Below are 16,347 nucleotides of genomic sequence, written 5' to 3' on the forward strand. Positions count from 1 at the left end.
TGTGTCGTTTTGTCCTATGGGTCTGCCATTTGTTAATATAACTTCTCTTCTTCCTGGTTCAGCAGGCAAGAGGATGACATCTTTAGCACCCGGTGCTGCGGCAGGTCTGAGGAGGCAGTGTTATGGCAGCTGAACGTCGCAGCAGGGTGACAAAAGCCAGATATTTCCCCCGGCTCCCGGGCAGACGGCCGCCAGCAGCCTGTTATGGAAGAGAGGCGCTGGTGCCCGCGACTTGCCAGCTCCGAGTCCTGGTTCGCGTCCAGAATCACACTCAAATTGTATAAAAAAGAAGTTTTCTGAGGGGCAAACATTACTGAGCCTCACGCCTGCCTTGCGCTTGAATTTTCTGAACCTTATGAAGGTGGAAACCCCACCCGAGGGTGGTTTTTTCACAGCCGTGTCATTTCTCCACGGATATTCCCCGGTATTTCGGCAAAGGGGCAAAGCCTTGAGCTCACTGACAGGCTTCAGCGGCCTTTATGGGGACACCCTGCCCGGGGCTGGCCTGACCCCGCAGGTTTGGGGTTTCTCAGCCCTTCCCACCCCAAAGCCGTCCCACAGCCGCGGCTCCCGGGGCCGGGGCCCGATCCTGAGGGAAGCTTAGGGCCGCCCGCCGGCTGCGCACGGCCCCGCCCCGTCGCTAGGATACCGCGGGGTGGGCGGGGGCCATGTCGCCATGACAACAGGGGGCGGAGCCTCATCGCCATGACAACAGGGGGCGGAGCCTCGGCTCCATGACAACGTTGCGCCCCTCCCTCCGCCTCGGGCCTTGAGCCTTCCCGCCACCCGTCGGCGCGTGCCGGCGCCCGCCCAACCCAAGGCGGCGGCGCTGATTGGCCGGGAGGCGGAGGGAGGGGCAGAGAGAGAAGGGGCGGGGCCTCGGCGGCGCAGGCGCAGCACGGGTTGGGGGGGGAGGCGGTGGTTTCCGTTGGCGGCGCGCGAGCGGCGGCGGTTGGGCGCGCGCGCAAGATGGTGAGGGGGCGCGCGCCGCCTGAGGGGGGAGGGGGCTCTGTGAGGGGACAGCGCGGGGGGGGGGGGGGCGCGCGCAGGTTTTTTGGGAATAACGACAAATGTGGGATATCTGTGAGGGGATTTGGGGCGGGGGGGAGGAGAGGTGACTCCTTCCAGCCGGTGTTGGAGGAAAGGAGTGTGACGGCCAGCTAAAACTTACGCTTTAAATAGCGCCTTTATTGTGGTCCATAAGCTGTGTTGAAACATCTCCTCAGAAGGTCGTGTAAAGGTAGTCTTGCAAGTATTTCTTCGAGCGCTTCTCTAAAAACGCCTTGAAATATAACTGTTCTGTCAGAAAAAGTCTTATTACCGTAAGGAATTTACAAATAGAATAGTATGAGCAAGCTGGAGGTGGGAAATAGCTTTTCCTCGTCAGGCCGGCTTGCAGCTCGTAGCTGAGGTGATCGCGTGTGTAAAACGTTGCTCAGGAAATGGCAGGGGTTGGCTTGGTGCAGTCGAAAAGCCTGTGTGTGTAATGGAAGATAACCTGCTTGTGAAACGCTCGCTTCCTTCCCCGTCCCCAGCGGGGTGACTAATGAAGCGTTATTTGGGTATTTCTTCTGAAAACTTAGGCTCGGCGGCGTACGGGCACACGGGGGAAAGAAAGCACGCCTGCTTTTCGATTGAGGAGCCTTAAATGCGTTGTGTGTGTAAATCTCGAAAGTTCAGTTAATGCTTTTTGGGTAAAAAAAGCAGTGGCCCTTGACAATTATCTGTATTCTGAAATGTCAATGGCAGTTCCTATTTTTTTAAATTCTTACATTATCTTAGCCAGTTTACTGGCACCATAAAGGGCTTCTTTATGGTTTATTTCCCAAGTGAAGTCCTGAAATAACATTTCTTTGCTTTTAAGAGCTATATGGCAGAAGCAGGAATCCTTGATTTAAAAACAAAAACATCCCATTTCAGGAGTAGCTAAAATTTTTATAACTAACCTTTTGGCTTTGAGGACGGATAAAAGAACAGATAAGTGGGTTTTTGTTCTTAAAACTTGCCTTCATTCATGGTTTTACTGGTTTAAGTATATGTTCTGAAACTTTAGCCAAGTGCTTGCAGTTCCACTTCATAAGAGCTATGGGCAGATATGCACGACGTGGGATTTTTTTTTCTGCGTTACTAGAAAGATTTCCCTTATCTGTCCCTCTCCTCTGCCATTTCCCTTTTGTAGAGTGAATCTCTGGTGGTTTGTGATGTTGCTGAAGACCTGGTGGAGAAACTGAGAAAATTCCGGTTTCGTAAAGAAACCAACAATGCTGCCATTATAAGTAAGTTTAAAACACAACTGGCCAAAACTGCCAGATTTTGCAGAAAATCTTCTCTTCCCTCCTGTGTTATTTTGTTGCCGTAACAGATAAACGGGATCCAAGAGACTATTACTGCTATGAACTTAAGTACTTTCCATTCTGCCTGTAATTTTAACAGTAGAAAAACACAGTTTTAAGGAGAGAAGGCTTGGCTTCGTCTGCTCTTAGTATGAGTTTTTGCAGCTAGCTGTGGCTCAGAGTCCATGTCTGGTTGTAAAATGATAGCAAAAAAATGTTAGGGTATGGTCACTTTCAGTTCACAAATTTTATAGCGTTTAAGTAGGAGAGTTTGACATTTGTGTTTGAAATTTGTAAAAAGCTTATAGCTGTGAACAGCCTTAGACTGTACTGCTTTTGACTTCAGGGATGTTGTGAAGCCTTGGGATAGGAACTGAAGAAACAGCAGACGAGCAATGTACCTATGTGTGTGTTAAAAAGCTTTATGCATGCGTTGTATAAATCAGTTGAAAGTTGATCTGTGTTTTGTTTCGATTTGTAGTGAAAATCGACAAGGATAAGCAGTTGGTGGTACTGGATGAGGAGCATGAGGTTTGTTAAATGAATTGTAAATAAGAGTATCTTCAGCCTGCAATGTATTGTTGTCTCTAAGGTACTGCCTTAGTTTCAAATTGTTATCAAACTCTTAATCTAATTTGGGTCATGAGCTTATTTAAATGCATGGTCACTCTGCATGTAAAGCACAGCACTATTAATAGTGGAACTACGCAGAAACAATGGCGTTGACTAGTGGCACAGAAGATAAGTTATTTTGGAGCTGTTCTTCTACAACTCTGTACGTAAAAGGCATCTTTGGCACCTGCTGGCTTTTTGAAGAGCGCTCTGCAGCATTTCTCCGTGGACCTGCATATGTGGCTCCGAACTGGTCTGCCATCAATTAGAAGCTAGGGTTGCTAATCCTCTGCAGATCCTAAATTTGATAGGTGGCATAATAAGGTCAGCCCAGTGGGTAGTGTTTCTTAATGGTACGTAGGGCAAAATTAAATCCTTCCAAGGGCTTTGAGCATTAACCGCAGCTCTCATTCCCTAGAATGTAGAAGTTAATGCAGTGTTCGAATAAAGTGGGGACTCTCTGCTTGTACAAGAACCAGTTTTTCAAAAGCACCTTTTATGTAGCGGACTTTAACGGATACTTTTTTGGGTGCGCTTGCTTACCTCTGTTTAATGCTAGAGTTAGAAAACCACAGTAGCTGCCAGCATATCCAACCAGAGCCAAAATGTTTTCTAAACTCATTATGCCTAAAATAGGAATGATTATTCATGCTAACATTAATTCTGTGCTTAGTCATAGGGATTTCTTAGCAGGCGAGCTTTCCTAAACTGCTCTAGTAACTTGTACGAGAGATTGTTATCAGTTAAACCATAGATGTGTATCTTAACTTACAGGTGTTTCACTATCCCACTCTTCTGCTTTAGCCTTCGGTTACACCCTCAAGTACAAGTTAATTTGTTCAAACATTGCTTTTGTTTAATGTTACCAGGGTATTTCTCCTGATGAGCTAAAGGATGAACTGCCTGAGAGACAACCTCGATATCCTTCTTGTGCTGCTGGCGTTTGGCTTACTCCTGGAAGCTGTTCAAGATGTTCAAAGTTGGACTTCACCTTTTTAGGCCAATGCTTGCCTGTAGTGAGCCTTCAGTAATATTTTATCTGTGAGGTATCCTAGGGATCAATTCTCACCATGCACTGGCTGGTTGTCCCACTTAAAAGCTTACTCAAGCAGTGACCGATACAGTTAAGCCTTTCCCAAGACTTCATTTCCTTTTAAACCATGCTCTGTAACATTTGGGGAAGTGAAGCCATACTGCTGTTAATGTCAAGAAGTGAGTAAATTGTGCCAGTTTTGTATGTTGCTACTTACAGACAACTGCCAGTTACCGCGCTTGGGAGTCCTGTGGGGATTCTTCCCTAAATCATATGCCTCTAGTAAAAGAGGTGTGTGTCTTCGGGGGGAAGGGAGCAGAGCGCGGGGGGAAGTAAATTATTCTTTATAACTAGGTGAAATAAGAGGGGTCCTTAAGTTAGAAGCAAAGAAAATATCCCCTTCCAGTATCCTCAGAAGGTGGCTGGCCAGGTTCCAGGTGCTGTTCTGAATCTTTCCTTTCATGACCATAGTGCAGTAGGAGGCTATAAAGCAGGAATCCTAGCTAAAACTTGAGGTCAAATTCCCCAAAACACCTGAAACAATGAAGTGCTTGGTCTGCAAAGAAATCCAGGAACTTAGAGGTGGGTGTGGGAAGTCTTTTTACAAAGCTAGGGGAGGAAAACTTGCAGTGAAAGGGCGATTTTGGCTTTCTGATGTGAAGCAGTAGTACAAAGACGACCCTTTCCCCCCAGTTGCAGTTAGAAGTTGGTAAAAACAGGCGGGGCCAATTCTGGAAGTCAAATATGGAAGTGAAAATAAAAGGCAGTGAGACTACTTAGTGAATTTGAGGCGTCTGGAGCGCGTGACTTATTTGTGCCTGCATCAGGCTCTGATCATTGAGGATTATATCCTAACAAAATAATTGTTTCCCTAGTTTCTTTAACCTCAGAAAAAACATTTATTGTGTATAGTTACAAGTATCAGCATGAAGACGGAAGAGTTTCCTACCCGCTGTGCTTTATCTTCTCCAGTCCAGTTGGTGAGTGAACACTGTGAATGGTAGCTACTATGTGCTATAAATTTGGGGGTGTTCTTTGCGATAGAAGCGCTTAATGCTGAAGTAATGCTTCAGATGTGTGACTTTATTTATGCCAGTGCTGGAATCAAGGTGCCATAAGGCTATGGTGCTGGCTGGAGACCTTTTTTTGGGGAGAGGAGCCTCTAATATACGAGCTCTGTCCTCATCTTCAGCTCATGACAAGCGTCAACACTTCCATCTGCCCAGACTTCCCTAGTTGCTAGGGTTTTTCATCGCCTTAGGGGTTCATATTTAAGGCACTTAGGAGGGAGGGTAGAAGAGATCCTTTCTCTTCCGTTTCTGAAGGCTGAACAGAAACGTTACTTTCCCGCGTAGCTCTCCAAACAGTGCATCTTTCTAAACGTGCCCGCTGTGATCTCAGTGGCATGTTCAGCAACGTTTTCCTGTAAGTGAAAGGAGCCTGGAGTGCTCTGCATCTGTTCATGTAGATCTAGCCTAACGTGTTTCCTGTTGGCTTCCCCTCAAATCTTGGGGATGTGTCAAAATATGACCAGACTGAGCTCAGGAAATGAGTGAGGAGAGAGCTAGAAGATGCCACCTCTGTTTCTGAAGGCTTCTGGACACCTCTGTCCATCTTGGGATGTTAGCAACTAGGTGGGAGGCAATTCCTCTCCTTCAGGGGAACCTGCCTCTAGCTGTGAGAGGACTGGGACGATGTTAAAGGGTTAGGGTGGGGGTGAAGAGGGTTTCTTAGGGGAGACCTGTACGTGATGGGCAGCAGCTCAGCAGTGCTGTGGAGGTGTAAAGGACTGCGGATGAGGAGGAGAGCAGAGGATTCTTTAGCTCAGGTCTGGACAGGTAAAAACGATGGGCTGAACGGACAGTGGTTGAGGAGAAAGACCGTAACCTGAAGTCATCCCAGGTTTGTGCAGAGCAGTGGCTTCCTCTGCTTGCTTTACAGCAATCCTCAGCGTAAACTGACTTGCACAGGGAACTGTGCGGTTTTAATAGAAGCCAAAGAACCTGTGACTTGCTTTGCACTTACAGAGCTGAATTGCTCCTGTGGCTTCCCGCTGTGTTCTGAATCGTAATAGAGCAGCTCGCTGCCCTCAGTGGGTTATCCCCGTTATCCTCCAGGAGATAACCTGCGTTGTTTTACCCTTCATCACTCAGAACTAGAGTAACCGGGTAGCTAATAGCAACTAGTGACTATATTCTTCTGGGGTTACTGGAGCATCTTTGTATGTATCCTCTGAGTGTTACTTCTCTTCAGAAGGACAGATGTTTTGTGAGTTAGAGCAGCCGTTAGAAACTTCCTGGGAGGCTCTGCAATAGCAAAGCAGGCAGGCAAACCTGTAGTACTTCAAAAAGCTAATTTAGGCAATGTTCCTTATGGGATGTCAAATTTATAAGTACACTGATATCTAGAAACTTCTAAACAAGAAGCTTCTAAAGAAAAGAAAATCTGTTCTTGAGGTTTTCTGTTTCTATTTTTTTTCTGCACAGTAAGCTAGGTGTTAGAATGATACTGCTGTCAGAAACAACGAACCATTAGCTAGGAGTCGTGAGCAGCCAGTTAGCTTCCGTTGTGACTGAAATTTGGGGGAAACAGACAACATTCAAACTGCCTGGGTTTGTTCTGAGTGTGATTTTAGCTCAAAGGCATATGCGGTAAAGATCCATAGGAGTATAACTAGCAGAGCCTTGGGAATCTTCCAGAAATAGCAGGATGGCAAAGAATTATATGTAATGTAATCAGCACGCTACTGCAGCGATGGGAATTACTGCTTTGTTGGCTGTTTTATTCTGAATTGTGATTCTATTTGCTGCAATATTTGATGTTTCTAAGCAGAAATACAGATGCGTGTTGACACCACCAATTGAACCTGTGTAACTACGCTGTCAGGAAATGCTTTTCAAGTGCCAAATATGAAAGTATGAGCAAGGATAATACTGTACATAAAGAATTAGGTCACTTTCCTGAATGAAAAAGTGGCCTAATTCAGCTTTCAATTTGGATTTTTTTGAAATCTTTTGAAATATTACAGTTGAAATAACCAAGCACAACTTCTTTTTTCTTTTTTTTCCCCACACAACTACAGGATGTAAGCCTGAACAGCAGATGATGTATGCTGGGAGCAAGAATAAGCTTGTACAGACAGCTGAACTCACTAAGGTACACTTGACTAGTTGAAGTAATTGTCCCTCCTCTAAATGCATATTGCAGAAGCTGTTTTCTGTCTTGCTTGAACTCAAAAACAAGAAGGATGTTATGAGACTTTGTAATTACAGTGAATAGAGTCTGTTTTAGGAAGACTGAAGACAGCAGCGTATTTGGGGACTTACGGATTTTTAGGGGGCAGGAAGGACAATGTCCCAGAAAGTAACCATGTAACTGAAATGTCATTTAGTAAGATAGATATCTTCACTTTGGGGAATTAGTATGTTAATGAGCAGTATACACTGAAGCCTTAGAATTCGGTGGACTAGTTTTGCTGCATGGTCTATGGGTTTGCATGTTTACAGACCATAGCCTTCAGAATACATAACGTGCCAACTGCTGAACAATTCCAAATCTTCCTGTGTTTGCCTCCTCCATTGTTGGCACCTGGTTTTCTCAAAATGTTAGTTCTGACCAATAAAACTAAATAGATTAAATGGTCACTTCAGGCTTTTCATACAGTGTGAAATGATTTCACAATTCCCCATCAGCACCATTCCCTTTCAGTCTTCCTTATCTTGACTGAGTACTTCCACATCCCATTAGAAATGTGCATTAGGGCAAAAGCAGAACTGTGAACTTCTACCTCTTGTACCTCATAAGAAAGACCTCTCTTTTTTAAGTTGGAGTAAGTTGACACGAGTAAATGGGAGGGAAGCAGAAGCTGAGGCAGAAGTAGCATACCTACAGCCCCAAGGAAACCTTTTTAAGGTCTGTTGAAACTGCATCTTACAGACCTGAGAACTCCAGCATCTGAAAGAAAGGGAGAAGAATTTCTTGAGGAGACAGGCAGTTGGTTTTGGTGAGTGAGGAGGAAGACTCGATGCGAAGGCAAAAGCCTGGGGACTAGCTGTGTTGGAGTGACTACTACTTGTCAAGTGGGAGGAATTTATTTGGTCTGAAATACTTTTGAATGAAAGCCTAGGGGTGGGTATAGAAGTGCATGATTATCTTCCTTCTGAAGCTGGCCCTGGCCTGTCTCCAGTTCAGGTTGTTTACTTGTTCTTTAAATGTGCTTTATTCCTGTCCATCACCGAGCCTTGCTTCACTCTAGCTAATGCCGTGACTTCTTCCTGGTGTTATTTCTGCATGAGAGCTATTTTCCTCTGCGGCTTGCATATTAGCTTGGCTTCTATTAAGCTGTTCCATGTCCATAACATGGAATTTTGTTCCCCTCACGCCCTGCCCTGCCCTAAATCTTTTACTTAAAAAGTCAGTATTGATTGGTAGCATTACTGCCAGAATACGAGGAGCAGTGTCTAGAGCCCAGTCCATCAGAGCTGAAAAATGATACAAATCCTGAATTGTTTCACGAAGAGGATTAAAATGGTAAAATGACTGTGGACAGGACTAACTATGAGCTCATATCCAAGCAGCAGGTTCACTGAGAAGCTTGTTTTCCGAGTCCTACAAAAAGCCATCTGGTCAGCTGGCTTTAACGTGCTTTTTACAGCTATGTACTCTATACACTTAGCAGGATAAATAAACCTATTTCAGCACTAAATCAATTATTTTCAGTGTTGTCAGAACAGGAACAGTAGACTAGAGGAAAGTATTTTATTGGTTTCATTGTGTAGGAGAACATTCTTGAAGGCCTGTGGATTTTACTTGCTGGACTCTTCTGAAAAGATTACCTGCCTATGGGCATCTGAAAGACTCCAATACAGAATTTACCTACCCTCTCATCGAGGCTATTAAAAGTCAGAACTAAAGTCACTTGCCCATATGGAGCATAAAGAATTTATTTGCTTCTTTGGTCTTGTTTTTTGTTTCAAGGCTGTGTTAAAAGTTTAAGATAAGCACGAAGCTTTAGGCTGGTGCTTTTTGTGAGTCTTCTGTTCTGAGGTATCCCAGCCTTGTTTCTTATATTGAAAACATGTTGCTGGATGCTATGGATTTACTGTAATTCAAAGAAGAAATAACTGTCTTGTACTGAGCATGCTTTCAAAACTCCAGGCTTAGTTCAGCCTGGAGGTTAAATTAATTTTTGTTGTTCAAATAGACAATCCTCTTGCTTAGATATTTAAAGAAGACTATGTATGAGGAGGTGCGATTTCAGAGAAACTTTAAAATGCAGTAAATGTGCTGTTCTCAGATATATTTTTAAACAACAAGAATGATGTCTAGAAACAGGAACTGCAGAATTTTTAACTTGTCAAGTTACTAATATTCCTGGCTGCTTAGTCTTGTATATTTTCAACTGATGTTATGTTAGTCTAATAATCCATTCATGCAAGAAAGCAAGTGGAAACTCTTTAACTTGGTTACCGGTTTATTACAGCTCAGACAACTTGTGTGGAAAGCTATTGATTTCTTTGTATGCTTATCCCTTTGAAGTACCAGCACCTCAAATATTTACGCAACACAATTTTGTTTAGGTATTTGAAATAAGAAATACAGAAGACCTAACTGAAGAATGGCTGCGTGAGAAACTTGGCTTCTTCCATTAAGAAAATCTCTGTAATAAGTATTTATGTACCATCCTGATAATACTGGAACCAGACATGAATACTTACATCTAAAAATGCACTGTATTTACATCTGTTTCCTGCAGTACATCTCTTGTGCAAAGTTTGTGCAAAGAATAGCAGGTCTGTCTCCTTGAAGTAACAAATCTTTGCAGGTGTTTCCTTATATGTACCTGTTAAAAGGGAATACTTCTCTGCAGGGAATCCTTTTGCACTCTTGTGACTAATATTTCTATAACTAAAATCGTTCAGTTCGGGATTTATAGCTATATACAAACATAACTTGGAAGCTGACGCTAACTTTTCTGAGCTACAGATGCATCCTTATGAGGTATACTAGCCATTTATATGCAAAAATCGTGTACTGTCACTTACTTGTCAGAATTTTTGACCTAATGCCTTCTCAATTTTGAAAACTATTCCCTGGAAGCGGTTAGTATTAAAAAGGCAAAATCCTTGTACAGCAGACCCATCCATTTATCCCTTCATTGAGTTCATATGAACTTTCTCAAGTTCTCGGAACTAATTTTTGTCATTCCAGTAATTCCTCAGCTGACTGAGTCAATCTTAACTAAATTTCAGGGCAAAGCTTTGTCCACTTCTCATGCTAATACAGTCTTGCAGGAACTAGAAGATAACTAAGGGCTGAATTACAACTCTGGTTGCTTTCATACCAGATGTCTTGCGCATATAACTTATTACACTGTTAAGAAGTTTACCTCTGCTCATTTCCTCTTATACGAACACCTGTTAATACTGTGTGCCTTTAATTTGTTAGCTTTAAAATGACTTGAGAATTTTACACTGCCACTTATTACGAATTTGGTAAAATCTTTGTTAAAGAATCCAAGTAACATTTCTTCCTAGTGCCTAGTGTTGCAGTTGACATCTATAAAACAAAAGCTAACCTCATTCTCCTTGAAATTCCAGTCATCTGCTCCATTTGTAGGAGTCCAGGAGGTTAAAGCTTTTCATGATACTGAATGATTTATATCTCTTTTTGTTACAGAAGTTGGCCACACAGAGCTTTTTGAGTATTTTAATGACAGTCTCTAACTTTCTTAACTGCTTGTTGGTCAAAAGTACATTCCAAGTGAAGCTTTTGCATAAGTGGTGATTTGATTTTTCATTTACTTACGGTTCATCTCTTTGAAACAGTAAAGATTCTAATGTGAATATAGTATTTAACTTTTATAAATGATGAGTCTTTTTACAGATCTGTTTTATAATGAGTAGAATAGTTGTCTGATAGGGGACATCATGTTCAGCCAATGCAGTGGCAAAAGGAGTACTCGTGACAGTATCTCACTATCTTGCTCATGAGTGTTTGTTGTGCTACTGAACAAGAATCTGCGTAAGAGCAGCTTCCTGTTGATAACACACCTTAAAATACAGCTGCCCTAACAAATTTCTTTGGTGAGAAGGAATGCAGTGTTAAATTTGGAGGCCAGTATTTCATGCTGTGAAACCTTTGCTGAAAGGAGGTTTATTTTTTGTTTGTAAACATATGTTGTGTTAGTGGTTTTAACACTAATTCCTGTAAGATCACAAGGAATTTATTTGCAGGGGTCATCAGTGTTGGTATCTCTCTTCTTAGTTTGATGTTACTGCTCATCTATTTGTATACAAATCTGACTCGAGAGGAGCTCTTCAAAATACATGCTAGGATGATTCAATTAAATTGATCTTTCAGTGCTGGAAGGAAATGCTTGTAATTAAAATCAAATTTCTCTTAACATATTGAACTGGAAAAAACATTTCATTTCCCTGGACAAAAAATGTAGATTATGAAACTGTTGCTCGGTTATTCTGTACTAGAGATCAATAAAAAATTACTTTTTTGATGAACGTTGTATAAATAAGACTGGCTTAAAAGGGATGTTAGTCACGGTATCAGTCTTGAAACAGCAAAAATCTTGTTCCCTTAGCATTGTGCTAAAGGTAAGGCATGTCAAAGTACAGGGTGGGTGAGGGGAAGCTACCACTTGTAACGTTCAGCTTGATTTTCAGTGGGAAAACTGGATTAATAATCTCTGCCATTGTACTTTGTACACTGGTGGGCTGCCAGCATCCAACTGCTGCTTGCACAGGTCTCAACAAAAGTGACTGTGAAGGGGGCCTCCCTCTGGAGGAGGAGGAAGGAGCTGCTGCAGTCAGATGAGTGAGCGTGGCTCTGCATCTCTGGATCGCTCCACCTTCTGCCAAGCAAACTCTGCTACTAAAGATTATGTCCACGTGCTGGAAGTTTTCACTCGGAGTTCTTCTTTGCCATTCACTTTGTGTGTGCTTGTTGCCTCCGCTTAAGGACTTTCTGCCCTGGGTGCTGCCCCTCAAGTCTCGTAGAAAGCCAACAAATCCTGTTGAGAGTGCTAAAGCCCACATTCTTGTGGAAGGCGATGTGGACGCTGCTCAGCCCACCAGTATTAGTCTTCTAACAGTCTTGCTTGGTAGCTGTGCCTCCTTCCCTTCTCTGAGCTGTGGAAGTGAGGAAGCAGCTGCAGGTACTTGAAGAATGAGTGTGCAGAGGATGTTTGCTATTCTAGGCTTGTTTGTGGCTTCCTTGTTTCTAAAGTAGTGCTTTGGCACAACTCTCTGCTGCTTTCTGTGCTAGGCCCTTGAGATATAGATAGTGCTAATACTTGGTTAAACAAAGACGTTGATTATATCCAAATCCGTCCGGCACAAATATTTGTTTCCGTATTTTTCCTACCTTATCCGTAGAACTGTATTTTCCTTACTGCTGCCCACCTAAGATCAGCAGAAGGCAGATGTGTCCGTGTTCAGAAGGCCAGTATGTTCTGACTGTGCTTTACTATTGAGTTGCCTGTCTGTGAAGACACTTGTCTTGAATTTTCACATCTCTAAAGAGGGTTCAAACAACAAATTACGATGCCATTTATGGGAGCCTTTGTAGCTAAAGGTCTGAGAGTCAGCATTTTCCATGGTGAACTCCTATTTTTCAGGAGTTAGTAAGTTGGCCACAAAATCCTTGGCCCAGAGTTAAATGTGAAAGTTTTTCATAAAGAGAGACTTCTGCCACAATAAACTTGTTTTGCATTAAATATCCAATAGCTGGCTGGGATACAGCTCTTGCAATCCTGTTAATTGATGGTAAGCTGAACTGAAGCATGAGTTTGCATGGTAACCCAATAAAATGAACTTGTACTATTCAAATATTTTTTAACCAAGTTTAAATGCTGATATTTGACGGTTTAAGTGTGTTTCTACAATCATGAATGCTGTTCTGATTTATTAGAAGAGGCAATGCGGGTGTTGACACCATTCCACTTCTCCAAAGGAGCATCTTATGCAAGTGTACCAAGATTCCATTTTTTATACCTTTAACTGTAAAATGGTCCAGAAACAATGTTAATCCAAAACCAGGAGTCTGAGTCAAACGTGCAAAAGCAAGGGATGCTGCCTGTTCCTAGCTTCAGTGTGCTCAAAAGAAATTTTAAGTAACGCTTCTTGATAGATCCATCTAGTAACTGCGAAATGGAGGTGTAATGGGACATGAGAAGTGAAACTCTTGCTTTTGCTACGTGATCCAGACTTGATGTGACCTGTCAGGGCTGGCACCAGTGCTGCAGGTGGTAAAAGGTGCGGGAGGTTCATGGCCAGTCTTGGGAACTCGACAATTCCATGAAAATATCAGTAACCAGTACAACCTCCATATGCTGTTTAGTCTCTGCTAGTTCACATTGCATGTTTACTTTAAACCAAATCTTTTTTTTTTTTTTTTTTTGCTAAGCATGGTGCTTGTATTGGTTTAAATAAAATGTTTAATTAAGAGGTTCTGTTTCACTGTTTTAATTGCAGAGTAGCACATCAAGCATAGGTGTGTGGGGAGGGGTCATTGCTATTAGGCATGACCTTCCTCCTCAGCTTCCTGGAGTTTGCTTTGAACTTGTAGTGTGGTCTTTGGTCTTAAATATGCTTCCTCTGTGGCTGTTCTGCATGTAAGGATTCCTCTTTCCATCTGTGGTGAAGGGTGGCAGAGGAAGGGGGAGGACAGGGCAGCACATGGGAGTACTCTGGGTAACTGCCCTCTTCTCTGCTTTGCACTTTTGTGCCTCAAAACTCAGTGCAAATCACTTGTGAGCAGCAACGTGGCATGGGACCTCAACAGGATTGAGACACCGCTTCAGAGCTCCGTGTTGCACCTCTCCCACAAGATCAAGGCTGCTGGCATAACCTGCAGCTGTGGAATAGGGCACGGTGTGGGTGCCAACCGACCAATGTTACAGTGTTTGTCAAGGAGACCCCACAGCCTGAAGGAGACAAAGGAACTCAGTTCTCTTCCTTCTTTCACTTGTTGGCTCATCTCTTTCCTGCCTGAGGGACCACTAGGTTAAGCTGATCAAAGTATTCCCTTTCTTCATTCTTGCTTTTTTTTTTCTTTTTCTTGATCTTTGGAGATTTTTTCCTACCTTGTTGAAAAAGCTGCTAAAGATAGTCCAAGGAATTCAGCTTCAAGAGCTGGCATTGTTCCTGCCAATGCTGAAGAACAGAATTAATGGACCACAGGTTAAATGTGATAGAAGTAAACTCAGGTTTACTCAGGTTTGCCTCAGGGGTGGGCAGCCCTGTGTGAATCTAGCAGCTGTGAAGGATGACGCACACCTGCTTCGGTGCATCTGCCTCTTGAAGGGCTTCTTGGTCACCCAAGTGTGTTGCAGCAGAATCTGTTGCCAAAAAGTTCTAAGAAAGTGGCTAAGCTGCTGTGGGAGAAGAGTGGCTCTCAAGAATAACAGTTGATTAAAGGGAAGAAAGAAAAAAGGATAGGAATGAAAAGGTCTCACAGTAGAGAGAGGTCACCTGGGCAGTTCCATGACGTTCTCTGTTGTCCATTGAGTATGGTTAACTAATAAATGAGGTGATAGCTTGCTGAGACTAGATGATCAAAATAGCTGGGGAAAAAAAGCTGACTAAAATGAATTACAGGAAGGTCTCGGGATATGAGCTGAAGGGCAGCTGCTTTCTTTCAGGAAAGGTCATTGACTTGTAATAGTTGTATGAAAGTGTCAGTTGGGTGCTTATTGAAGTAAAAGCTAGAGAAGAGAATAGGGAACAAACGGAAAACTCCTGTGCAATGGTACAAATTTGCCATGTATGTGTAGCTTGGATATCGTACACAGCTTGTGCTTTCTCTTCCAGGCGTGTGAATAGATGGCTGATCCGGGCCTAGGGTGAGTTTGCTAAGGAGGTCTTGGCGTGGCCTTTGGGGATAAGGCAGGCAGGCAGAGAAGGGCGGTCGGTTCTGGAGGAGCTGGGGTAATTGCTGCTCGTTATGTCAGCCTCCTGGCACTGAAGAGGGCCCTGGTCAAAGGGTCCTGTGAGTGTGTGTGTGCCTACTGCTCCACGTTCCCTGTGGGCTGCAGTACAACCTGGCTTCCCAAAACTCGCCGTCTCCTGACAGACGAAGGTCCTGCCGTGCTGCGTTTGGGTGTACGTGAAAGTAGGGGTTCTGGTTTTCAAAATAAACAGTGAATCTTAGGGAACTGGCAACCTCTCTATCTGGGCCGTTGTGTAAGATACACAGCTTCATTTGTGCTGTATGCAAGGCTTTGGGAGCCTCATTTCCAGCTATGTTTTAATGAACACATCAGTTTTGAAGCACAAGGAACCCTAGGCCTTAGTTTGTGATTTCTCCAGTGAATACACATTTGTATGTCAGGACATTGAAAGCTACCTACCTCCATTTTTGTATTAACACTCCATTTTCATTTTGTGGAAAACAGTGAAGGAAAACGCTGAAATACGAAGCAGCAAATGTTCCCTGGTCATGGTTAGGACACTGCTGGCATGTAAAACTGTATTTACAGCTGTGTAAACTTGGCCACTGTTCCCCCCTCAGGCTTCCTTCCCTATCTGCTGTTCCTTTTGGTGATACTGAGGCTCTGTGATCCTCTGGGGTTAGGGCTGTCTGCTATATGTATATGCAGCATCTTCTGCAGCCGTGGCTTGGTCTGACTAGGTTCTATGTCATTTTTCTAATGGACCCATAAAGCGAAGGAGATGATTTTAATACATTTGCATAGATGTAGTAAATCAGCGTGGTTGGTTTTGTGACGCCACAGGGGGACTGTTTCTTCTGGGTTATTTTGTAATGTTTCATTCTTTCAGGGACAGCAAACATCCTCTCAGTTAACCTCCTTCACCTTTGGTGGTAAGTGAAGCATCTCATGCAGAATGTGATTGAGCTCAGCCAAAATGCCTCTGACAGCTCTAGCAGTTCCTCAGCAGGAGACAGAGAGGAGAGGAGAGCAATTATCAGCCAGAAAGACACTGAATGCAGAACAGATGTGAACACTGGGAAAACAGCAGGACTGTCTTTCATGGCAAATTTACTGCTGCAGTGGGGAAGTCCCATCAAGGCTTTTTGAAAGGCGCACTGTTAGCCGTTCCTGCTGTTCCATGCCATGGAAGGCTGCTGGTAGCATGAATGCAGCTTCTCTTCCCTTTCCTGTAGTACTCGGCTCTACAATTAATGTAGCGCAGCCTTGAAATCCCCACGCCATACAGCATCTGTTGTTGTTGCCTCTTTTCTACAGAAAATGGGAAGACGGGAAGAAAATGGGGCAGAAAATACTCAGTTGAAAGGGAAAGGGGCACCAGCGATCCTATACATTGACTAAAGCCTGGGAGGGCAGAACTAGAGCAGAAAGTTAGGGGTCAGTGCCCTCATTGAGCTGAATAA

The 16,347-nt window shown here is 43.4% G+C and overlaps 1 protein-coding gene across 1 annotated transcript; it reads left to right on the forward strand.

The window, feature by feature from the left end:
* The first annotated feature begins 847 nt into the window (after nt 1–847).
* GMFB (glia maturation factor beta) lies at nt 848–11,491 on the forward strand. The gene is made up of 7 exons (XM_035551290.2): nt 848–972; nt 2,180–2,276; nt 2,815–2,864; nt 3,815–3,864; nt 4,876–4,958; nt 7,061–7,134; nt 9,558–11,491. Exons 1-7 carry the CDS (start codon nt 970–972, stop codon nt 9,627–9,629), a joined length of 429 nt encoding a protein of 142 aa, XP_035407183.1. The 5' UTR covers nt 848–969; the 3' UTR covers nt 9,630–11,491.
* The last annotated feature ends 4,856 nt before the right edge of the window (nt 11,492–16,347 follow it).

This window comes from Cygnus atratus, chromosome 5 (assembly GCF_013377495.2).
Source record: "Cygnus atratus isolate AKBS03 ecotype Queensland, Australia chromosome 5, CAtr_DNAZoo_HiC_assembly, whole genome shotgun sequence".
Lineage (NCBI taxonomy): Eukaryota > Metazoa > Chordata > Aves > Anseriformes > Anatidae > Cygnus > Cygnus atratus.